Source organism: Notolabrus celidotus, chromosome 17, assembly GCF_009762535.1.
Source record: "Notolabrus celidotus isolate fNotCel1 chromosome 17, fNotCel1.pri, whole genome shotgun sequence".
NCBI lineage: Eukaryota > Metazoa > Chordata > Actinopteri > Labriformes > Labridae > Notolabrus > Notolabrus celidotus.
Genome location: NC_048288.1, coordinates 30,753,971 through 30,779,900, shown reverse-complemented (window position 1 = coordinate 30,779,900; position 25,930 = coordinate 30,753,971). Strand labels below are relative to the sequence as shown.

The window sequence follows — 25,930 nt, the reverse complement described above, 5'->3', positions numbered from 1 at the left end:
AAGTATTGCACATGTATGTGATCTGTCACGGGAGTCTTTAGTGGTTTACAGTGTGATTGTTCATGAGGGATACGGCCTGATATGTTCTAGTGCTCAGAGTTCTGAAGTGCCGGCTGGAGGGCAGCAGGTCAAAGAGATGGTGACCCGGGTGAGAGGGGTCTGTGAGGATTTTTCCTGCCCTTTTTTCTCATTCTGGAGCAGTACAGGTCCTGGAGGGAGGGCAGGGGGGAACTGATGATCCTCTCTGCAGTCCTGACTGTCCCTTGCAGTCTCCTCATGTCTGATTTGGTAGCAGAACCGAACCAGACAGTGAGGGAAGAGCACAGGACAGACTCAATGGCTGCAGAGTAGAACTGTTTCAGCAACTCCTGTTGCAGGTTGAACTTCTTCAGCTAGCGTAAATTCTTAAGTCTAATTTACACTAGAAAAAAAAGAATAAATAAGGTCCAATATATATTTTGTATTATTATTCTAAGTAAAAAGTCAGAGTTTAATCTCAGAATTCTGATTTTAATCTCAGAATTCTGACTTTAATCTCAGAATTCTGACCTTTTTCTGACTTTTTTCTCAGAATAATAATAATAAAAAAATATTAGACCTTGATTTTCTTTCCTTCCAGTGGCCCTAATCCTCTTCTGTAGTTATCTGAATAAAAAGAGATAAAGTAAATAAAATATTTATCCACTTTGGGCTTCTGGTGGTCCAACTTACTGTCAAGTGTAGCTCTAAATTCAACCATAACATTCAGTATTACTAGTAGACTTTTTTTTTTTTTTTTTTAATACACAAAATTATAATACAACAACACAACTCTGACTGGACAAGATCTAAACAAACAAACAAATATACATACAAACAAATTACTTGATAACCTACAACAGGACAAGACATGGGAGCAAGGGGTGGAGCGTAAATATTGTTCAGTGTATAGATAAAGAAAATTGAAAAATAAATAAATAAATAAAATGTATACATTCATGTTCATTCAAGAATTCATGGGGTTTAAAACTCAGGTCAAGTATCAATAGGAGCCATCAAGGTCTTTTATCCATCACTGATAAAATAAAATTCAAAGAGCCTCTGTGGCCACTGCCTGGATCTACAAGTGCTGATGCTGCTTGCTCCATAGATATCAGTTCTAAATAATCTTTAAGCCAGCTGTCTATATCAAAACATTTTGCCTTTCTTACCTTCCAATTCATTAAAATTGTCCGTTTTACAGATAGAAATGCTAGCATAGCATAGTAGACTTCATGACTCTATAATAAGTTACAAAAAAACAGATTTTAATTCAAGATTAATTTGTTGACATTGTGAATTTACAGCAAATGCTTTTATTTTGAAAAACACAAACAGGAAGCACCAAATCTGTGCTTTACGATAGTAACATTGGTCGTTAAATTGAAACAGCCATTTTCTAACAGAGCTGTATAAACACACCGTAGATAACTGACTTTATATTATATTATTAATAAACAGGGTTAGGTGTTTTTATCACGATCACACTGAAACATTTAACCCTTTCATTACCTGAATCTAGAGACCGACAGCCGCGCGCCCTGAAGGTAAGACTGCTGCGTGACATTAGCTGCTCGTTAGCTTTAGAGCTAACCAGGCACAGGTTGGATTTCAGTGTGTGTGTGTGTGTGCGTGTGTGTGTGTGTCATGGCGTCTTCAATAACTTCAGTATATTAATAACATTGACTCTCTTGGTGTGTGTGTGACCCTCAGAGTAACTGTCCTTTGTGCATTTTAAACGGAGAGTGTTGTATAAAAGAGGCTCGTGTGCTCGGTGGAGTTAGCTGCTAAGCTAACGATCAAGTTTCACAACATGACGTCATTGAAGGAGTTTTAGCAGCTTCCGGTGTCTTTAATGTTTCAGTGACTTACAGCGAGCCGAGTTTGAGCTTTCAGCTTTAATAACAACACTTTGATGTTGTAAATACCTGCTATATATAAAGGGGCGTGTCCATGAGGTACACTGGGGCCCCTTTGGAATCTGATTGGACACCCCAGATACCGCCCCGAAATCCTAAGCAGTGATTGGCTATTTACCCGGAGAGAGGCGGGACTTATTTCACTAGCTCTTATTTGGAGAACTGCAGCAGGCTGCTCCAGTTTTCTTTGCTTTAACATGAAGTTAATTTAGAAGGAGTCCTGTGGACATGCTACATTCAAATTCATGCTACTTTTCCTTGACTACCAACCCTAGCTTTAAGTTTAAGCACTTGCAGAATATGTCTTCTCTGCTGGTAACCATTGAGCTTTCAGGATTGTGGAGCCTCCAAATGGAGTGCATTGGCTAGGCTAAAGCATGAGTGCACCTTTATATTCAACTTAGTGTTGAATGTTATGATCGACCTAAAGTTCTGCTCTGTGAACCAGTTACAGCCAAATTCAACCAGATCTGTGTCCGCTCCGTCTCCGATCCGTCACAGCACCAGATCTGATAGGTTTCTCTTCTAGTCAATGTGTTAACTTCCTCTGGATCCGCTCCGTTGCGTTCCGGCTGCGTCTCTGATCCAGCAGGTTGGAGTCCTCCGGATCAGATACACAAGACTTCTATTTGTGCAGGATGCCGGAGCACGACGCATCAATCTCAACAGAGCAGTTGGAGCGGGACAGGAAGTCAGGTTTCACCAAAACAAAATGAAAACATCCGGTTAATTTTCAGAATAAAACACTCTGTGTTATCACCAGATCGTATTTCACTTAACTACAACAACAAACCAAAGTCATGATGAGCGGAGCCAGGCCTGGAGTCAACAGGTCAGAGGTTTTCAGAGGACCAGAAAGACAACATGGATGAGGAGAGGAGGAGGAGGAGAATCCTTGATTCAGTGATTACCGTGGGGAAACCTCGGTCACATGACTCCAGCTGTCCGGAGGTCCTGAGAGAGGTTACCCTTGCAGGCGCGTGATTACAGGCAGAGATTTCTCGTTAACAAGAACTTTTAAAAAGGCGATGGCAAGGCGTTTCGTTTACAAGGTGATTTGTGAAAGTATGTGAAGATGAGAGAGTAATCAGTGGTCGGACACTGAGCTGATTTTAAACTTTGGTTTTGTCAGATAAGGTCTGTTTGAATTCATTGAAGAGTTAGTTGCAGAATGTGTCAGACAGGAACAGAGAACTTGAGTGTAACAGATGTTAAAGATAAGATGAAAGTTGAGATAACACTGGATGAGGTTACCCATGACCTGGGAGACTCTTGTCCGAGTTGACAGTCCAGTAAATGGCCGTGTATTTGTAAATATGACTGTCTTTGATATCGTCAACATACAAAGTTTGTTCGATCAAACAGAAACCCTTCTGTCTTTACAGGAGAGCAAAATGTCGAGACCACGTTCTCGGTCGCCACACTACAGGTAAAGACGAGCAGATGATCCTCTCTTGTGTGCTCTAATCTTTTTTTGCACTTCGCTTAAATGTCAAATCTGTTTGCTGACAAGTCATATTTCAATATTTGCTTCCTCAGGAGGTTTCCCTGGGAGGAACCCGGCTTTGATCCTCACAAAGTCATTGCAGAACTGGACGGGGATCCGATGGAGCCGAGACACCACCACCACCACCACCACCACCACCACAGAGAAGCTCCTGAAGAACGCTGGAACTACAACAGGGAAGACAGGGATAACCGCCAGTTTGGGCATCACCGTCACCCAAACCAGGAGGAGTTCTATCACAGGAGGCCGTCCCCCCATCATGATGGAGCAGGATACGATAACAGGAGGCTTTCCCCGCAGCGTGATGGAGGAGGAGGAGGTGAAGAAAGACGCGTCGGTGGGTTTAGAGAAGCGTACCCAAACTACGAGAACAGAGGAAGGTCATCCAACTCGCCTCCGAGGTTGAAGAGGGAAAGATTGCCGGCGACACCAAGGCCCAACTCAGACCGCCAGGAGAGGGAGCCAGGGATGGGCTGGAGGAGGGAGGGGCAGGGCAGAGGACGAGGGAGGTTTAGAGATCTTAGTCCCGGTGGAAGGTCAGATGACCAAAGAGGAGGAGCAGGTAGGGAAAGAGGAAGGAGGAACACACAGAGTCTCAACAGAGACAACAAATGGGAGGATTCCTATCAACAAAGGAACCCACAGTTTAAAAGGCAAAGAAGAGAAATGGAGGACACCAAACACGCCGGGTAAATCTAAAGCCAAATGCTTTGCAGCACTCTCACAGTGAAATAATGGAAACGAAGAATGCTGACGATTCTCATCCTCCTTTTTTCCACCCATAGCACAAAATTCTTCCCTGATTCGTCATGATTTAATTTCCATATTTCAAAGTAATCGACTAAACTGCATGGCTAAAATCTTTCTTGCATTGCATCTTCTTTTAAAGCCTAAACTTCTGCATGTTTGATCATACACAGGGTCAAGTTTCTGAATGCATATGCAGTATTACTTGAAAGAGTTAAAAGTGAAATCTGATGTTTGAGAAAAGTCCAAAGCTAATTTAAATTGTAGATTTAGAACCAGATGTGAAGACGGGACAGTTGCATGAATGATTGTTGAACAGTGTCACTTCCTCTTATGCTGTCGCAGGTTCAGGGATGAGGAGAACTTTGGGGAACAGCGTTACCCAATGGACTCACCCAGAGATAGGTTTCAAGGAGAACCACAGGGGAGCCTCCCGCGGGGGAACAATCGGCTCTCGGGACCAGTCGTTATCGAGCACGATCACGGCATCGCGGAGAGAAGAGAAACGCCACAGTGGGAACAATTTGACGAGCGAAGAGATCGTGACCCTGTCCCTGACTTTAATCACCAGAGGACTCCACGTCCACGTCCAACGAGCTCCTCTCAGGAGCGCTTCAGGACCTCAGAGAGCAGGTTGGAAGACCAGGAAGTCATAAGACCTCGTCACTTTCAAGAGGATTGGAGGAAATCTAACCATCATGAGAGTAGGAGGACCTCTGAAGAAAGACCAAGCCCCATGAGTTATGGAAATCGAGACAGTCCCATGAAACACAGGGGGAGGGGCAGTTTTCGCCCAGCAAGAGGCCGTGCTAGTCGTGGTCAATACGGAAAGACTGGACCACCTAGAAATCAGCAACACTTGCACCAGTCTTCACAGGGATACCAAGACTACCCAGATGGAGAGTCAAGACCAGGGTTTCAACCCGTCAGAGAAGATTACGAGGATCCCGTTGAAGCAGAGCCCAACTGGGCCGAAGAAGACCGACTTCAAGAGTGGAAACAGGAGAGGTCTGCAGTTCTGGACCGGAGCCCACAAGTCGTCAGCTTGGACCCTAAAATGCCTCGTCAGAGGTTACGTGAATGGAACAATCAGAAAACCAATAACATGGCGGCCGCATCGGAGGAAACGCTCACCATCAAAGTGGACATGAGCCAACCCGTACACAAAAACAGGTAGAGTATTCTAAATCTAATTATCAAGGGTGAAAGGGGAAAGTTCACACTTCTCTTTCTAAGCTCATGAAACGCTGCAGAAGAAGAGGCGGAGAAGACAAACGGATGGATCTTATTTAGAAGACTTAAAATCACAGGACACGTTGAACACTTTTATTCAGATGGAGTTTCATGCAGTTTGTGAAAAAACTGCTGAAGTTGTGGAATTCTGCTTCAAACGTGTCCCCACATGGAAACTGAAGTCACAGCTGGAACACATTTCTACCAGGTGTGAAGGCTGCTTCATCATCGGATCAGGACGCCTCGCAGACGTCTCTTAAAGGAACAGAACGACATTCATCCAAACACGGAGAAACCGTCGTTTGAAAACTTCAAGAAGAGACAAATGCTGCTTTTACTCCAATGATGATGCTCAAGACTCAAAGCTCGTACCACCTGAAGAACAACGAAGCTCTGCATTTTCATTCATGGAGGAGCTTTGGGGTGTCACAGAAAACAAGCCGACCACCTGAAAATCGAAGAGGAGGCACTCAGCACCTGGGAGGTGGTCTGAAAGGAGGAAGTAGTTCTACTGCTGCTGTTTACATTGCTGTTGTGTGAATGCACTGATGTAGTGGATCTGTGGATCTGTGGATCTGATGCTCTGTCACAAAACAAAAAAACACCAAAAGCAGACAAGTGACCGACTACATAGATTGGAAAACACCAGCTGTTGAGGATCATTGGACATATTGGAGCTACCAAAGTCAACACTGGACAACCCAAGCAACCAATCTTCCAACCTCAGAGCTGACAGGCACGCTGAAGAGGTCATATACGAGATAATTGCAACCAAAGGCTTCAGACTTGGTCGGATTTTTACCGCCAGTTCAGATTTGTGATAACTGAAGTGAAGAAGAGGATGGTTGAAGAAGTGGGCCCTCACACTTTCACCATGGAGTTTTTCTGAAGACAGACACATCTCCAACAAAATATTCCAAATGCCGGATTCCTTCCTCGTAGTTTTCCTCTCCTATAAATGAATTTGATGGATGATGCTGGCGACACCTCTCACCGGAGTGCGGTCATGATACGGCAAAGATCTCAAGGGGAGTTTTTCTTTTCACTTCTTTGGACACGTCAAGCTGCACATATTTGGGATGATCTGTCCAGGTCTAAACTGCAGATGTTGCCTCTGGGTGAACTGATTTCTACAGTTCAGGATTCTCAAGACTCCCTTGGAGTTGGCGTCAGTCAAGTTGCATCAGGAAGTGATAACACAAACCCTGCTGAAACAGAGAGAGGAAGATCTTTTCAGTGGCCTTGTTTCAGGAATGCTGGAGGAGAAGGATGGCGCTTTGCAAGAACAGATTTGCACGCTTTTTGCAGCTGAGCAACAAAGATTTAGAGAATATATTGCTTGCTTTGTGCTGGACACCAAAAAGAAGAAGAACGTATTCAAGGAAGGAATGAAGTGCTCTGCAATGAAGGGGAAAATGAAGATCTCTTACAAGAAGATGACTCCTTTTTTTGGTTGGTTCTCATCCAGAGATGTCAGATCTACATTCGGAAAGGAAAAGACCTCGTCTGCTGTAAGCTCATCATTTATGCTCTACAAGGGAGGAAGACAAATGCTGTGATCTGTTGATGTGCAGGGAGGATTCGTGTCCTCGTCTTCTGCCTTACATGGCCAAACACTGACGGTGGAGTGGGATGTATTTTGGAAAGAGCATTCAAACTATGTCCACCTTGGAATTGCGGACACTTTTCTAAGTTCAGAAGAACATAAACAACACAAGGAGTGATGGCTACTTGCAGCTCGCCACAGAAATGGATGAATACAATCTTCTACAACTTATCTCTGAAAATATGAACCTATGAACGGCTTCTGATGAAGGAGGAAAATAAACATTGGTGATGTTTCAACAGGAAACCAAAGCACAGCAATGCTTTTATTGGAAGCACTTAAAGCCAAGAATATTAACATCTTAAATCTTGGGATGGAAAATGGAGAACTTGCAGTCTTATCTCCAGCATTGAAAAGAGAAATCAAAGCCATCAGAAGATATATGGAAGCCTTGGGAATAAAAGTGGACACATCAGAGAAACATCGGTGCAAAATAACGAAGATTAGGGGAAGAGCCAAGTCAGAAAACGAAGGGATAAAACCATGAAAAAGGGGAGTTTACGGAAGCACCATCAGTGACATTTAATACAAGAAAATGAGGCCTAGCATGTTGATCATCTGGGGAAGAGACATGAACATTATCAAGCTGCAAGACGGGACATGAGTCTGCAATATCAAAGTATGCTGATCAGAGGAGACGTTGAAGTGTCACCAAGGCTGCTTCAAGAATCATGGATTCAAGTTTTTCAGCATGTCAGATCAAGATTTGACGAGTCAGACTTTGAGAAGATGAACAGTATTCGATGTAAGACGTCAATCAGAACGACTGGAGTCCGACACAGTGGCTGAAATATACCCGATGATCTGAGAACCAAAGCTGCTCATTTGAAGGCTGAATGGATCAAACATGAAAAGAAGTGTGAACTTTCACCCAACCTTTAAATCACCTTTTGTCCTAACAAGGAGTATCTCTTTAGGCCTGAGCGTAACCCTTAAAGTAATATATATATAATATTAAAAACGAGATCATGAATGTGCACTTCACACGGGGACTTCCCCTCATTATTCTACAAGTAGGATGTTTTTTATTTTGTAAACATCACCAGTGTTGGAGCTCATGAAAGGTAAGTGCTGGTGAAGGTAAAAACAGTGATTTTATTTAACTTCTTTGTCAGAGAAAGAAAATATTTCTTTAAAGATGGACACCTTTAGAAGTAAACAAGTACCAGCTAACACTGAGCACAAAAACAGTTTTACAGTTTAATCTTTGAACTGTTTTAGTGGCTCCTGAATCTGACTTTAGCTTTCAACAAACGTAAACAAGCTCAAGATGTTCACTTCTTTTGAAACATAGATAAAGATAAAGATTCTGTCTCCTAAACTCAGGTGAGAGCTCACCCTGATGGGTTCAGGCTCTACCTCTGTTCAGGTTTCATTCCTCCATGTTTCTCCTCCTCCTGCAGTCAGCTGTGTTACTCCTCAGACCGACAGCTCTCTCTAGACCTGGTCAACGTCGGTCGCCAGCGTCTGGACTTCCTGCCCATGCTGGAGCACTCTGGGACGTACAGAGAGACCGCAATGCACACTGGGAATTTTGCTCAGGAAATCATCTCACTGGTGCACAGTGTGAAAGGTACAGTGAGAACACGAATCTGGACTCTTATTCATTTATTTTTAACCTTTCTTTTTTTTTATTAGACTCAGCCGACGACACAAAACCACTATGCAGCCGTTAGACTCAGGCCAGTCTCATGCACAAATATTTCATTAAAAAAAAGAAAGGAAGGCAAAAATTAAAAAAATAAAATATAACTTATTAAATTGTTAATTAGGCAAGGCAAGGCAAGGCAGCTTTATTTGTATAGCGCATTTCATACACGAGGGCAACTCAATGTGCTTTACATTAACACATTAAAAGCATTGGAGACATTCAGACAGGCATAAAAGAACACAATTAAAATGACAAATATGATAAAACAGAAAAGAAAAGGAAAATTAGAAATATATTAAAAATTACATTAAAATTTTAATTTAAAGTGAGTTAAAATAATCTAAGACAGGAAGGCAGTGTTAAATAAAAAAGTCTTAATCTTTGATTTAAAAGAGGTGAGAGTTGGAGCAGACCTACAGCTTTCAGGGAGCTTGTTCCAGATATGTGGTGCATAATGACTAAACGCTGCTTCACCATGTTTCCTTCTGACTCTAGGAACTGAAAGCAGACCAGTACCTGATGACCTCAGAGGTCGAGGTGGTTCATAAAGTAGTAGTAGATCAGCTATGTATTTTGGGCCTAAACCATTCAGTGCTTTATAAACCATCAGCAGGATTTTAAAGTCTATTCTCTGACAGACAGGAAGCCAGTGTAGAGATCTAAGAACTGGAGTAATGTGGTCTACTTTTTTGGTCCTTGTTAGGACTCGAGCAGCAGCATTCTGTATGAGCTGCAGGCGTCTGATGGACTTTTTAGGGAGTCCTGTAAAGACCCCGTTACAGTAGTCTAGTCTGCTAAAGATAAATGCATGGAGGAGTTTTTCTGCATCCTGCTGAGACATGAGTCCTTTAATCCTTGATATATTCTGAAGGTGATAGTAGGCGGACTTTGTAATTGTCTTAATGTGGCTGCTGAAATTAAGGTCTGAGTCTATGACTACACCAAGGTTTCTGACCTGGTTTGAACATTTCATCTGTGCAGATTGGAGCTGAGCGGTAACCTTTAACCTTTCTTCCTCCAAAAACAATCATTTCAGTTTCTTCTTTGTTTAACTGAAGAAAGTTCTGTCTCGTCCAGTCATTGATTTGTTCAATGCATTTACTCAGTGTTTGTATGGGACTATAATCCCCTGGTGATATGGTGATGTAAATGTGTGTGTCATCTGCATAGCTATGGTATTTATTTGGTTGTTTCTTATTATCTGACCTAAGGGGAGCATGTAGATGTTGAATAGTAGAGGTCCCCAGAATGGATCCCTGAGGTTAAATTAAAGAAAAATCAGAAAAATTTTGAATACAAATTTAATAAATACATAAAAATTATAACAAGAAATGAATACATAGAAAATAGAATAATAGGAAGTAAAATTTAAAAATTTAAATTGTTGCATTTAAAAATAACTAATTAATTAGGATAAAATATTTAAATCCAAATGAAATGAATACACAACAATGATTTAAAAAAATACATAAAAATGAAGACATTCAAAATTAGAATAATAGGAAATAAAATAAAAGGAAATTTTCTAAATATTTACATTTAAAAAAATTTATATTACAATTTAACATCTAAATGAAATTTGTATTACTACGCAAAAATGTGAGAAAAAATAATAAAATTAACACACACAAATACGAATAATAGAAAAATACTAATAAAATGAAATAAATAGAATACACTTAAAAAATAAAATATTGTATATCACAAATCAATCCATCAGAGAGTAAACTCAAAAGAGTAAATCTGGATTCTTGATGCTTGAAATAAAGAAGATACTCAAACTGTCATGAGACAAAATTGGAAAACAACAAAACACACAACTGCCTACACATTTACAACTTCATTTATGTTAAAGTCCTCTTGAATTTCTGGAAAATTAATCTGTGATTGATGTTCAATGATCATGTGTGAGTAGATAAATGGTGTGGAAGTACAACTCAAGTCTGCAGAGGATATATTTAAGAGGTTTCAGACTAACACACTGAGACAGTCCCCAGTTTCTAATTTAATGCCTCTGATTCCTCTGCCCTCACAGAGCAGTACTTCAGAGGTGACGGCGTCCCCCTGAACGAACGCTTCTCAGCTCCTCAAAAAGGAAGCTTCGCTGAAGAAGAGACGGAGGAGCTGACGCTGGACGAGAGGTTCAGTACAAACCGGTACGTGTCGTCTTCAGTCACATTAGATTTATTTAACCTGATGTATGTTTGAACTGTTGTTAACTTCCCTTCTGTGCTCCTCACAGAGGTTTCAGTTTGAACATGAACTCTCTGCTCGATGAAGAAGAGCCGCTGTTCTCCAGGCTCGGCTCCCTGCCGGTAAATAACCTGAACACTCTCTCTGAACGTGTTTATGGTGTTTATTATATATATATATGTTTGTTTACTGATTTAATCGGTTCTGTTAAAACAGCCGGCGAGAGGCCCGGGGGATCTGAGGCACGACCTGGAGAAGAGGAGGCAGGAGAGACTGGAGGGGGTCAAAGTCACAATATTAGGAAACAACTTGTCACAGCGCCCTCAAGGCCGAGTCAGGTACATCTCCTTTCTCTGCTTCACTTCCTTACTTCAGTTTACTTTGTGATGAGCTGTTATCTTTGTAGAGTAAACAATAACAAACTGGTTTCAGTGGTTTGCCAAGTTGTGGTTAAAGATAGCAGAGCTAGCACCACCGCCTTTGGTCCTTAATGTCTGCAAGCCTGAGCTGAATGTGTTCATGCGTTACTCCAGTCGAGAAGATATATGCACAAGTGGGCTTTTTTACATCTGGACTGTAGACTGGGGAAGCAGGCCCACTAACTGGATCTACAGCTCCACCTAGTGTCAAGAGGCTGCATTACAGTTCAGACAACATTTAAGGATCATCATCAACATTTTTAAAAATGTGTTTTCCTGTGTTCAGGATTAAAATTCTCAAAGTTAAAGTTATATCTCTTATACTTAAAGTAAATTGTGTTCCTGTGTCTTTCAGTGATCCGGGTCCAGACTTCAGCGACGACGCGGCTCAGCTGGAGGACGAAGATTTCTCAGACTGGCCCGAGGAGACGAGCAGGCAGCGAGAAGCAAACGTGGTGAGGGTGAAAGCCAGATTCCTGCAGAGTTCACCTGTGAGGTCAAAGACTGTCGTTAATACTCCTCTCCTTCTCCAGGGACCGAGAAGAGGCGCCCCCTTCAGGCAGAACATGGGCACCCAGCGCAGGAACAACCGCTTCGGCAACCGTCTTGGACCAATGAGGCGACAGAACTTCCGCAGCAACCCTGCAGGTAAATCCACCCCTCATTACAGACCTCTTGTTTGAGATCTGAGAGAAACCCTCTCCTGTCCATCGGCTCAGAGACGGTCTCAGACTCACGGCGACACATTGAGACAGATTTTTCCCACCTTGAACTCGGTTTGCTCCCGTTGTGTAAGCGCTCCCCGGCTCTTTCCTGGCAGCTTTAAGACGAGTCAGTGAGGAGGAGGAGGGAGGGGCGGAGTACTCCCTCTGACCTGCTGACGGGTTTCTGTATTTAAGGAGGATTCCTGCTGCCTTTTAAACTGCTTAACTGAAGAGATCCCGTCTTCTCTTTCTCCTGACAAACTGAAAATCTGCTTACATTGTCTCTCCTCTGACCCAGACGTCTCTGAGCTCTGCTGCTTACCTCCTCTCTTTGTCCTCCACAGGTCCGAGCTGGTGACCGGGCGTCAGGAGGTTATCATGTTTTGATTTGTTGAAGACTTTGAATTAAAAAGAAACTAAGAGGAACCATGTTCTTCTTTTGATCTGGACTGTGAAGCTTTGAAGTCTGCGTTGTGTTTCCAGCAGGAGGAACTGACTGATAGTTTGTCCTGCGTCTCCTCTCATACCTCCTCCCTGTCCTCCTCTGTGTGTCTCTGTGTCTTTGTTTTTAGTGTTCACATCTTTAATGTTGTCTAATGGATGTGCCGTCCTGATTCAAACTTTATTTTTAGCTTTTGTAATCAGAGTTTGGGTGTCCACATTTCAGGACACTATCTCACTGACCGAACCCTCCCTCCCATCACGTGTGTTGTTTTGATGATTATGAAGATGTTTTTGTGTTCTGACTCAGTTTAAATCAGCCTGTACAGACGAGTGTTCTCCCTCCCTGCAAAACTAATAAAACAATCATCACTTTGAGTTTGTCTGAGTGTCTTTGTTTTACTGTGTGCCTGTAGCACTTTGAGATTTCTGTAAATGAAAAGTGCATTATGAATAAAATGTATTATTATTATTATTCTTGTGTTTAGTTGGAGTGAGTCTGAGCTCCTTTTTATTCGCTTTTTTTGACAGGATTTTTTTTACTTTAAAGGGATGTTTATATTAATAGTCAGAATAAAATATTTGAATAAAAATTTAATAAATAGACAAAAAATATGAATACAAAGAAAATAGAATAATAGAAAGTTAAATTTAAAAAATAAAATTGCAACATTTAAAAATGATTAATTTGGATAAAATAGTTTAATCCAAATTAAATTAATACATATAAACAAATGAAAATTAAAGTAATAGGATGTAAAGTAGGGAAATATTTTTGATTTGATTTGATGACTTTATTTCATGTAAACATGTAAAAGTAAAAATACAACAAAAAAAATGCAGAAAAGAAGAGTTATACAAACACAATGTCATTTTGTTACAATGTTACAATGTCATTTAGCAGACGCTTTTATCCAAAGCGACGTACATACGAGAACAAGAACAACACAAGCAAAGATCTAGACAAGAGGAAACAAGATCAGTAAGAGGAACAAAGTGCTTCAAGTCCATTTGGATGCAGGTACTGCCAAGCAGTGTAAAGGCAATGCACAAAGTAAATAAGGAACATCTACAATGAAGCAACCAAACCATTTAAGACCTTCCATTATCATCATCAACAATTAACATCACCACAATAATGACTAAAGTACCAAGTGCTGGGTCACTCCAGACCTGAACACAGATTCCCAGAGTAGAGCAGGACAGTGTGAGTCAACTGTAGCTGGAAGACATGATCTGCCCCTGGGGACAACAGTGGAGAACAGTCTAGCTAAGTGCATAGTGCTTCCTAAAGAGCTGGGTCTTTAGCTGTCTTTTGAAAGTAGAGAGGGACTCTGCAGATCAAATGGAGTTGGACAATTCATTCCACCATTTAGGGGCAACAGAAGAGAAGAGTCCAGCTAGTGATTTTGAGGCCTTGTGTGCTGGAAGCACTAAGCGCTTTTCAGAGGCTGAGCGTAGCGGGCGAGAAGGGCAGTAGACCTGGATGAGGGGTTCCAGGTAAACTGGAGCGGTTTTGGTTCCTGCTTTGTAAGTCATGATTAGAGTTTTGTATCTGATGCGAGCTGCAACTGGAAGCCAGTGTAGCTGAATGAGCAAGGGAGTGACATGAGCTGTCTTAGGCTGGTTGAAGACCAGACGTGCTGCTGCTGCGTTCTGGATCATTTGCAGAGGTTTCACTGTGAATGCAGGGAGGCCTGCCAGTAGAGAGTTGCAGTAGTCAATGCGTGACATTACAAGAGCCTGAACCAGGAGCTGTGTTGCGTGTTCTGTCAGGTAGGGTCTGATCCTCTTGATGTTATAGAGGGAAAAACACAAGAAAACACAAGAAAAAAAAAAATATTTTTATGTTTAAATATTTAAATTCAATTTTTCATTAAACACATGAAAATGGTAAAAAAAAATGAAGACATTAAAATTTAGAATAATAGGAAATAAAATAAAATAGTTTAAATAGTTTCATTTAAACATAATATTTAAATGAAATTTTAATTAATAAAAAAGAATTATTAAGTTATAAATAATTCAAATAACAAACAAATTAATAGAATAAATAATATGTTTTACAAGTTTTTATGACATTTTTTTTAACTATTACATTTGTTTTATATTTTTGCTGAATTTTTTATTTTTTATCATAAAGGGATATTTCAGTGTCTTTAAAGTGGGGTTGTATGAGTTCTATGTCACTTGTACTTGTACGAACCACAACAGATACCGCTCAGCTCAGCCCCGGTCATGAGAAACTCCAGAGAGAACCAGCACGTAAGCTAGGCTACAGATTCTTCAGGTAATTCTGCTCATTTTAAAAGACTCCGACCCGAGCGCTCACCTTGGTTTAGGTGTACGCTCTACTTGTGATTTTTTCAGCACTTCCCTTTGACACCAGAACACCCGTTTGTTTTGGCGCTATTTGTCGGATTCAACCCAGATGTGCTCTCCCGCCTGCAGCTGGTTTCGGGAACAGATGGGTGACGTCACGGAGACACTGTCCGTGTATTATACAGAGTCAGAGCCTGAAAGAGAGTTATTTCAGGCTGTATTCAAAGAAGAGAAAGCAGTCAGATGTAGATTTGAAACTAAAGTTTATTTTAAACTTTGTGTGAAAATACAGGATAAAAAAAGAAATTTTTGAACATTTGAATCAGCTGCTCAGTTTGTCAGAACTCACGACACACAAGTCCCTAAACACTCTGAAAGATACCTCAAGATAAAACAGTCTGTGGTCCTTCTCAAAACTTCCTTAAAGGTGACATATCATGCAAAATAGACTTTTTAATGCTTCTCTACCTGAAATCTGTGTCCCTGTCTACAAACCCCCCGAGAATGAAAAGAATCCATTCTGCCCCTGTTCTGATTTCTCCACCTTTCTGTAAATGTGTGCTGAAACCAGCCGTTTCAGACTTCAGTGTTTTTGTTACGTAACAACAATATCCGGTCTGTCACGGAGTCAGAGCTCGGAGCTTGTTCAGTCCATAGACTGTATAAAATACAACTCAACCCCTCCTCCGTTTTTCATTCCCTGCACAAATGTGTGCTAACAAGGAGCTTAGGAGGGAGGCATGCTAGTTGTAGGCTGTCTTAATAAACACAAAGGTCGGTTTTACTCCCCACGTCTGCAGATTTGAAGATCTAGTGGAGGATTTTATTTATCATGGATAAGTGCTAGCGCTAGTTAGCATAGCCACATAGCTACATGTTCGTAGCTGTGTACCAAGACAACACGTCGACATACTGACAAAATAAAACAAACAAGAAACACTAAATCTGTGACCAATGGTTCAGAAAGGCCTGCTGCAGGCGCCTCTCCGTCAGGATCAGATTCTGGATCAGATTCAGAGGGTTGAAGTAACGTGATTCTCTGAGCAGCCGTGTAATATTCAGCCAACATTAAACATTAGATCAACGTGCCGGACAGCCGAGAACCACATCCACTTCCTGAGGGGGCGTGGTCAGAGAGAAAACAGAGTGTTCTGAGGAGGGACTGAAGAAGAGGATTTTTCAGGCAGACCAGAATCTGATTTCAAAGTGTTTTTTTGAGCATAAACTTTAAAGACATGTTTTGGGGACCTCTTAGACCAATATATGTTGATGAAAAAAGCGTGATATGTCACCTTTAAATACACGACCTACCAACACGTCATAATCCTCCTTATAACTCACTATTATCACTTTACACACGTACACAAACACTCTGCAGTGAAGCAGCTGACTTCTGAGGACAAACGTCATAGCAGCGACAGCGATGGATGAGCAGCTCTCAGCCTGGAGTCACAGCGGCTCAGTTCTTCATTTAACGACAGGATAGTGGCTTTAAATGTGAGTTTATCAGAGGAGAAGTGAACCAGAGAGGCTGAGAGCTGCTGCTAAAGGCACACAAAGAAACAGTCTTTGCACCCTTCTCTTCTTTGTTACTGAAACCAGTAAAAAGTCGGTCGATTCAAGATTTTACGAAAACTGCAAGTCTCTCAATTCGACGAGTGACAACTTCTAACTATTTTTACAGTTCCTCCGGTATTACAATTTTTAGTACTGGCAGTTTTTGCGTGTAAGAGAGGAAACTGAAAGCCCAAACTCTCAAAAAAATCCAAATGCTGAGACCCTCAAAGGTTTAAAAAGTAGGCAATGAGGTGGAGTAAGAAGAGAGGGCCTTAAGAGGAGGATGCATGAACTGGGAGGACTATAAATATAAAAAACTCAAAGTTGGGAGGAAGAAAAAAAATAAAGAAAGCTCAAAAGTTGAAGTTATTTTTGGATAAAAGGAAGAGAAAAAGATTTGAGCATGTTGTCCCTAAATTTCAAGTAACAATCTTGATTATGATATTAGAAGTAGGGCTGTCAAAAAATTGTGTTTTCCTTGAATTGCACGTTTAAAATCCCATTATTTTGCATTCTGAAATCGTATCTAAGTCCATATTATGGACTTCGAAATGAGTGAGATGCTGCACCAGTGTGGTCTGTAGTCTATGCTAAGCTAGTAGGTGGTCGCTCTAACTCAAAGTACTTCAGTGATGTTTAATTCAGTTTGACACAAAGTGAAAATTATTTCAACTTGTTAACCGAGCCGTCTGAGAGTTTTTAAAAACATGATGTGGCGTTCGAAAGCACAGCTGTGTCGTTTTCCATCATGGCTGCAGCGGGAAGCAGGAAGACACTGCGGCTGCTTAGCTACGGCATGCCAAAAGGGACAAAATAGCACGAAATAAAGAAAGGAAGGTGTCAATTTTGGGATTCAAAAAGCAGATCAAAGCCTTTAAAGTCAAAGAACAGAATTTAGATATGTAAAAACAAGTGTTACAACCTCACAGATATGACGTTAGTTCATTATTTTAAAGACAATTTCTCCCCTGAGAGGTGCCTGCCTGACGCTCTACTTACTTTTCAACACTTCACATTGTCTTTAAAGCACTTCAGTGTGTCTTTATGTTTTAGGAACACTTCTGAGTTTCATGTAAAAGTCATGTCTCTTGTAAATTGTGGTTTTGGATGATGATGTACGAAAAAAACAGACGTTCCGAGCTTTGTAGAAATACATGTTTCATCAGATTTAAAGGGACTGTTCTAGATTCTGAAAGTTGCATGTAAGTTGGTCTTGCAGCCAGAGACAGACCTGATACTGAACTTTGATCTGATCTCACCCTGATGTAAGACTCAGTTTTCCTTTATCTGGTTTTGTGTCGTTTACAGATCTCACAGTTAAGTTGTGACTAAAAACCCCGCCGTTAGCAGCAGACAGGTGGCTTCAATAGTCCACAACCACAGGTGAATCTTCCAGTACTCCGGGTATTTCACGGCACACGCCAGGTCGTCTTCGTCGTCCAACCAGGAGGGCCAACCGGGGGCCGGAAGACCACCCTGTAGCCCCGGGAGGTCGGCTGTGTCCGGGTCGGTTGGAGAGGTTTCCGTAGAAGAAGAGGAGAAAAAAGAAGAGGAGGTGCGTCCTTTCAGGGAGTCAAAGACGAGAGCCGCAGGGTAAAGGTCGAAAAGCAACCTCCATGTTCTCCTCCATGATGATGTCATACCGGCACATCACGGGCCTAGAGATGAAACAGAGCGCATTACAACATGATTTTGGCGCCCCCTGTGGACAAAGCGTAAGCCTGCATGTCGTGAGTACTGACCTCTCAGGGCGGTCCAGCGGAGTGAAGCGTATCCTCAGCAGTCTGATTTTGTATCGAGGTCCGATCACGTTCCCCGTGTTGATCCTCAGGGAGATTTTCTGAACCTGCTGCAGATCCTCGTCAAACTGAGCCAGCAGCCGGGTGGAGGTGTACTGCTCGAACCGGAGCAGCTTACTGCGAGCACAGAGGAGGAGACGTCAGAGGTACAGTAAGGGATGCAAACCAGGTGCAAGGATGTTCTTTTTTTTAAACGGGTGCATTAAAAGGTCTCATCAGAGTGTGTGAGTGTGTGAGTGTGTGAGTGTGTGAGTGTAGGTGTGGGGCGATCACATGCAGCGCAGAGGATTAGAGGAATAGATTTACCTCCACTAGACCTCTAAAGATGTTTATACTAGAAATTAACCCGACTAATCCTTTTATCCTCAGGAGGAAGAAAGCTTTAATTAACGCGGGCTTTCTCCACGCTAAGAGTCTTAAAGCTCGATCATGGAAAAACACAAGAAGAAGAAGACAAAGCTTTGGATGGAGACTCAGGGAGAAGAAGAAGAATCAGCTTCTATCTCCTTCATGACAGAGTCCATCTTGAATCCACTTACTGGTCTAATCGAGCCTCTGTGAAGTTTCGGCCACTGTGCAGCCGGATGAAGACGACCCCCCAGCGGAGGTACTGGTTCCAGGTGACCATGTCCACCCTGTAGCTCAGCTCTGACACACACACACACACACACACACACACACACACACACACACACACACACACACACACACACACACACACACACACACACACACACACAGAGAGAGAGGACACAGACACTATTACAGTCTAATTCAGGCAATGAGATTAGAAGTGTGGGTAAGTGGGACTCACTTCTGTAGGGCAGCGTGGCCGTGGTGCTGAAGAAGACTTTGGTTTGTCCAAGCTGGAGCAGAGGTTCTCTCCACCTGCTGACATCGTAACCTGCAGGTGAGACCACACAGGGGATCAGACACAAGACCTCAAACTCTGGTCTGGTTTACATTTTGATGTCTGCAGGATAAACAGTCTGCATGGAGAGCAAAAACACAATCCAGCGTAATGATTGAAGGATTTCTTTCTCTCTATAAACAGATATCTAACAATCTGTTCTACATCAAACATTTACACTGAGACACAAATCTGCTTGATGCTGTGTCACTAAAGACAATCAGCATTTAGATTTCCTGACTTCCCTGAACGCAGCATCAGAAATGATGGATCCCACCTCCATTCAACAAACAAACATTGTAGACGTAGTTTTCTTCTCCTCTTGAGGACAGACCTGACAAAGCTTTTTACTTTCAGCTACAACTAACCTGTAATTACAGATTCTGATTCAGAGACATGTTGAATCTGGATCTCAGGGTCTGGGTTTTAGTCTGAGAAGGGTTCTGGTCTCTGTCTGTAGTCTGAGTAGTATCCACAAATCAGGTGTCAGCAGGAAAAACAGTCTGTATGGAGAGCAACAGCAGGTGTTCTAGAATTCTGACATCATCAAAGACAGAATTCTGGAATTCTGTCTTTGATGATGTCAGAGTTCTGTCTTTGATGATGTCAAAATTCTGTCTTTGATGATGTCAGAATTATGTCTTTGATGATGTCAGAGTTCTGTCTTTGATGATGTCAGAGTTCTGTCTTTGATGATGTCAAAATTCTGTCTTTGATGATGTCAGAATTATGTCTTTGATGATGTCAGAATTATGTCTTTGATGATGTCAGAGTTCTGTCTTTGATGATGTCAGAATTATGTCTTTGATGATGTCAGAATTATGTCTTTGATGATGTCAGAGTTCTGTCTTTGATGATGTCAGAATTATGTCTTTGATGATGTCAGAATTATGTCTTTGATGATGTCAGAATTCTGAGAACAAATGGAACATTCCATGAAGAAGGTCAGAGCTAAAGAAACATCAGTGTCTCTAATCCTCTTTCATAGACCTCCATTCAACAAACAAACATTGTAGACGTAGTTTTCTTCTCCTCTTGAGGACAGACCTGACAAAGCTTGACTTTGGACTTTGGACTAATCTGCATCATGATGTTGTTATTTCAGCAAACTGAAGACCCGTTAATTACAAGAACATCACAAGAACATCAGTTTCTGTTTCAGGTTCATACAGCTGAAGGAAGCCGGGGGGTGGGGGTGCGGGGTTGCATTTGACATGAACCATGTTGACATTTGACCACCTACCGAGCACAGGACAGGGGGCGGGTTTGAAGGCCTCACACTGCAGACAGCGCCCGTCCAGGAAGTCGTTGTAGGATGCGCAGGGGTATCCTGTGAGGCTGCAGGTCCGGTTCAGAGAGCACAGGAACAGAAACACTGAGCGCTGGTGGTCGCACACAAAGTAGGATTTACCTGAGGGAGAATGAAGAGGACAGTTTAGTGCCAGATCAAGACTTAGACATTCATGGTCTTACAACGAATGTTTGATCCTAAAGTAAACTACATATTCAACTACAGGTTGGATCGATGTACAAAAAGCCTAAAATCTTACAGAGGCACCAGCTTCTGCATGAAAAAGAAGATAAGCCTGAACATTTACTCAATGCTGTGAATGTACCATGGTCAGGTTTTTACCTCTCGGTCTTTGTCAGGTGGTAAGCCTCAGTATCGAGCAGGTTTTCATTTGTTTACGGAGTTTTTACACCAAAGTATTGGACTAGCACCAGAATCAGTAGGTAACATGCTTGTTCACATTTTTACCTGAGAAGATGGTTTTGGGACAGCCTGGTTGGTCAGCTCCTCCGTTGGCGTAAAAGTCGATGTGACCGTGAGACCCTCGGAGTCCGAAAGCTGCACACGGGAAAAAGAGATGCTCAGTTATGGTCGATTAAAGCCTCATAACAAGAGTGATTCATTGTCAACAGCAAAAACAACTCCAAGGAAAACCTGATCACACAGAATGATCAGCCAAATCTAACCTCTGCCTGTTGACAATGTGGCAAAAATGTCAGTTACAGGCATGATGTCCAAAAATGATTACAGTTAGCAGGCAAAGATGTGAGAGCTGGCTCACTCTGTCAGGATTCTAATTTACATAACCACCTGTTAACTATACTATTTAGTCCCCTAATAAAATGTTACGCTCACAGTTCATGTCGGTGTGAAGAACGTCCACAAACATGGCGTCTGACGGGTCCAGCCTCTCGTCCTCTGCTGCGCTGGTGAACATCGGTCCTGCTGGGTCCAGACCTGAAAGAGAGGAGGAGGTTTGAATCTTTTCTGAATGCCACTTTTAATATTTTTGGTAATGTGGATTGAAAATTAACATAAATATATTTAAATGTTCTTTTGGTTGAATTAAATCTGTTTGAATTCTTGACATCAGCGTCATAAATCAACTTAATTCAAAGGCACTTATGACTTAAAATAAAACCACTTGAATGCAGAGTTAAAATTTTGCCTTTTTAAACTACTTTTACTTTAAAAACCTGTTTGTTTGATAAAACAGAAAAATAGGCGTGAATCTTATTATGATATATGTTCATGTTTTTATGTACCTGTGATTCGTCCAATCCTTCCCTTCAGGTTCGCGCCGACAAATCCAGCCAGGTGAGCTCCCAGACTGACTCCGATCAGGTGGACTGAGCTCAGAGAGGCTCCTTCCTCCTGCAGACACACAAGTCATCATTACAGTCAAAGTACACACTCTCATATTTGATGTTTTTAAGCTCTAATCTTCTCTTTTATGAATTGAAATAGAGATTAATGAGAGTATGTGATGACGAATTCATGCACTCTGTAAATCGAGTTTTAAAAACAGCTTTAGAGCCTATAACTTAAGAAATATAAGGCAGAAAACACTCAACTGGATAAACAGTCCAAACAGCTAATATATATGGTAGGATTGTCTTTGGGGTTGGGCACAAAAATAATGCATTTCTTGTCCACTGACCAACCCTTGAATTGAAGAAAATTCAGGGGCACAACATCACACTGAACTTCTGGTTTGTTACTTCACTTTTAGTTATGATTCCTGCATCTTTATAAGAAAAATTAAACACTTTAAACTCTTTGCTATAAGTCCCAACAGTCAGTATTCAGCTTGTTTGGTCATGCATTTGTTTAAATCATCTGTAGTAATATTTTTATTGTCCACATGGGAGCAGGAAAACTCCACAATAACCTGAAAAAACACTCTAATACTTCTTAATAGGGATGTAATGGCCACCATTAATATCAAAAACAACATAATCATCCAGTTATAGTCTTGTATGTGAACACCTGATAAAATGTAAGCCGATATTGAATGGCTTTTTGCTATGTTTTTGGTCTCCACCACCTTGGTGGCACTCTTTTGCTCCTAAATGCTCCCTAAAGTTCACCATCTTGTTTCCTGTTTGTTGTTTTTCATTAAAATAATGAGGCTAACAAACATTTGTGTGCTTAAAAAAAAAACCAAGGAGCTGAAAGAGGCTAAAACGCTGAGTAATCACCTGCATAGTCACGATGAAGCCGGTCAGGTTCTGAGCCGCGTCCCTGGTGTAGGTCACAGCGGTGAAGTAGTTGAGGTTAGCCGCCCCCTTGTTCCAGTCCACCACGATGATGTTCATCTCCTCCTGCTCGGCCAGCAGGCGGACGATGTGGTCGATCCAGATGGGGGGCGCTCCGGTGGGCCGGTAGCCGTGTATGACGAAGACGGTGGGGAGGTGGAGCTTGAAGAGCGGCTGGGAGGACGGGTGGCGGTGGTCGAGCTCGCGGCCGCAGTCGAGGTTGGAGCGCGTGTAGAGCAGCAGCCGGACGTACAGGCTGGTTCCCATGAAGCAGTGCGACAGGTTCAGGTCTGTGAAGTTATCGCAGGACTCGACCTCGCCGCTCTCCTCCTGACCTGGAAGAACAGAGGAGTCAGAGTGAGAGCTGAGAATATGAACTTGGGAGTTTCAGCAGGATATTAAACTGACTGAAGTTATTAAAGGGAAAAATCTGGAGCAATATAAGAGGTTCCACTTTGTCCACAGGGGGCGCCAAAAATGATGCAAACCTAAAGTTACTCACTGGAGCTTTAAAGTCGCGGTGCAGCCCCGGTTATTTCATGTCAGATTGCAATGCAATGAAAACCAGGAGGAAGGAAACGGACATGACTCTATTTTTTTATTCATAAACAACCTGAAACACCCTAAACACCTGAAACACCTGAAACACCTGAAACACCTGAAACACCTGAAACACCTGAAACCACCGGGACCTTCGACTCGCTCTGTATCTAAACACGGAGGTTAAAGTTCGAGACGTCTCAGTGGAGACGCTGTGATCAATCCTGCGTCCGGTAAGCGACGCTGAGTAAGACGTCTTTAGCTCGATGATGTGAGGATTAAGGTGCCAGTCGAGGTAACATGAAGCCTCCTGATCCTGTTTAAAGCGTCCTCAGCCTGCAGATGGTTCTTCTTGGACTGAAGACAGGCTGCTTTAATGCACCTGAACGCTGGAAGAAAGTCCTTTAAACTATTCAAACAACTCATCTGAGAACTTTGATTTCTGGAAGACGGCTGAGAATTGATGTCAGTCAGTGTTCTCCTCTCACCAGTCAGAGGTAGCATTCTGCCTGACTCATGTTTGCATGAGGTGAGGTGTTTTTATGGTCTCACAGATGTCCACAGTCTGTCATGAAGGGGACGTAATCTCCTCTCCTTGGTTTGTGTCATAAGCTGGCTTGTATAAAGTGAGGACATGAGCACACGCACGAATACTGGAACCAAGGAAGACGTGTGACAAATATACACCTCAAAACACTCCTCAGCATCGTGCACAAAGTAAGACAGGAGTTGAGCATAGCTTCACTTCAATAGTTCCTCCTTTAGTTCAGGTTTTCAGAATGTTTGCACTCGAGAGCTCTGTTTGTATTTGGCCCCTTGACTCCGGCCTCGTCACTCTGTGCAGTTTAAACGTACACACAGAGATCTGAGTAGTGATGGGATGATTTTTGAAACAAGATGGAGCCTGGAGGGGGATGATGGGAGGTGGTAGCCTGAAAGTTTGAGCGCAGTGCAGGGCAGCAGAGAGAGCAGAAATCTGTCAGCTCAAAGGGACAGATCCCGGCCAGCTCGACCCCTTTGTCAGAAACCCCTTTGTGTTTCTGAAGCGCTGTTTGGAAGCAAATTGTCAGCGGGTGCCATAGTCAGATGATACGAATGTGCTACTACTACTCGTCTCATCACTATCACCGCTCCCTCTGTCTCTTATTCTTCTCTATCCCTCTTTCCAGACTAAACACGGTCTCAGCAGATGTGTGTCTAACATGAGTCTGGTCCTGCTGGAGGTTTCTGCCTGTTAAAGGAAGTTTGTCCTCACCGCTGTAACTTGCTAAATGAGAGTTCACCATCCAGAGTTCAGACCCGCTTTCTTCACTTTTTTAGAAGTTAAACCAGAAAAGCTGAATGAAAGAGCGCCAGAGGAAGAAGATTTCACGATCCACGCGACATGTTTAGCTACTGAAGAGGAAGACTGAACTGAGATAAGAAACTCTACACACATCACTGCGTGAGTCAGTCCAGAAGTGAAACCTGAAATCAGTGATTCAGACTCACTGAAGTCAAACGTACAGATCTCAGAGTCCCAGGAAGCCTCCCCCTCAGCAGCACAGAGGCTGGCAGTAGCTTCCTGAAGCTGCTGGAGATTCCTGCTCTGCAATTAGCTCACACAGGAGTCCGACACTGCCCTCAATAGGATCAGGCTGCTATAAAAAACAGCTCATCCCTTCACCACCCGCCCTGCTGTGAAAACAAGAGGGTGAAATGGCCTCAATCCCAAACACATGCACCGCTAACCTGTGGAGAACTGAGTGATGAGTGGTCTCTTTATTTTTACTCCCAGAGGCCTGCTTTTTAGTTTAGTCTTCAAAGTGGCGTCTCCTTTGAGTAATCCGTCTCTTCCCACACGTCTTAAGCTCTCTCTCCGTCCACAGTCTCACACTTATGATGCATTTAGAGTCCAACAGTTATTTTTATCTCTGTTTCTTGCAGGATCAATCCCCCCGGTAAGATAAGAACTGAACTCTAAGCATGTGTGAGCTCTCACATCGACCACGCGTCCTTATTTTCCTGTGATTGATCAGCAGACGTGTCAGTGTGTTTCTCTTACCTATGCACAGCACGAGGAGTCCCAGCAGACCCAGCAGCCTGTGGGGCAGCATCCTTCCTCCAACCTGAGAGACGGAGAGCGAATGATCGAGGTGAAGAGTCAGAGTCAGAGAGAGTAAGAGAGAGAGAGAGAGAGAAGGGGCTGTGAGAGCTGAGTGAAGGAGGGACTGACTGAGAGAGCGAGCGAGCGAGTGAGTGAGGGAGTGAGGGAGTGAGGGATTGTTGTGAGAGAGAGAGAGAGAGAGAGAGAGAGAGAGAGAAGGAGGGAGGCGGAGGAGCAGGAGGCGGAGGAGGAGAGGAGTTGTCTTTACTTTCTTGAAGTAGAGAGAGAGGAGAGGTGAACTCCAGAGTCATGCACAAGTACGTGTTCAGATTTTTATAGTTTCATATCCACTCAATCTTTATTTATAAAGCGCCAAATCACAACAAACGTTCTCCTCAGACTCTTTCCAAACAGAGCAGGTCTAGATCGTACTCTATGTTCTATTATTAACAAAGACCCAACATCCAGACCGGATCAGATCCAGTTCCATTGGTCTGTTGTGGTGAAGAGAGAGCTGAGCCAGAAGGCAAAGCTTTCAATTTACCGGTCAATCTACGTCCCAACCCTCACCTATGGTCACGAGCTGTGGGTAGTGACCGAAAGAACAAGATCGCCAATACAAGCGGCCGAAATGAGCTTTCTCCTCAGGGTGTCTGGGCTCAGCCTTAGAGAGAGGGTCAGGAGCTCAGACTCAAAGTAGAGCCGCTGCTCCTCCAGATCCAGAGGAGA

The 25,930-nt window shown here is 42.6% G+C and overlaps 2 protein-coding genes across 3 annotated transcripts; one reads left to right on the top strand and one right to left on the bottom strand.

Moving 5' to 3' along the window:
• Nucleotides 1-1,359: 1,359 nt before the first annotated feature.
• zgc:112982 (uncharacterized protein LOC503771 homolog) lies at nt 1,360-12,816 on the top strand. 2 transcript variants are annotated; one of them, XM_034706390.1, is made up of 11 exons: nt 1,365-1,565; nt 3,323-3,366; nt 3,477-4,133; nt 4,537-5,364; nt 8,434-8,603; nt 10,717-10,837; nt 10,924-10,996; nt 11,091-11,212; nt 11,649-11,748; nt 11,827-11,941; nt 12,342-12,816. In XM_034706390.1, the coding sequence occupies exons 2-11, from the start codon at nt 3,332-3,334 to the stop codon at nt 12,353-12,355; spliced, it is 2,235 nt and encodes a 744-aa protein (XP_034562281.1). In that variant the 5' UTR covers nt 1,365-1,565; nt 3,323-3,331; the 3' UTR covers nt 12,356-12,816. The 2 variants fall into 2 exon arrangements, with proteins under 2 accessions (XP_034562282.1, XP_034562281.1); XM_034706391.1 differs by lacking the exon at nt 3,323-3,366 and having other exon boundaries at nt 1,360-1,565.
• A 2,190-nt stretch (nt 12,817-15,006) lies between these two features.
• On the bottom strand, nt 15,007-25,325 carry lipib (lipase, member Ib). Its single transcript, XM_034706650.1, has 10 exons — nt 25,160-25,325; nt 22,519-22,910; nt 21,583-21,691; nt 21,173-21,274; nt 20,786-20,875; nt 20,270-20,437; nt 18,931-19,020; nt 18,656-18,764; nt 18,060-18,233; nt 15,007-17,975 (listed from the first exon to the last, which is right to left on the bottom strand). The coding sequence occupies exons 1-10, from the start codon at nt 25,209-25,211 to the stop codon at nt 17,891-17,893; spliced, it is 1,371 nt and encodes a 456-aa protein (XP_034562541.1). The 5' UTR covers nt 25,212-25,325; the 3' UTR covers nt 15,007-17,890.
• Between the last annotated feature and the right edge of the window lie 605 nt (nt 25,326-25,930).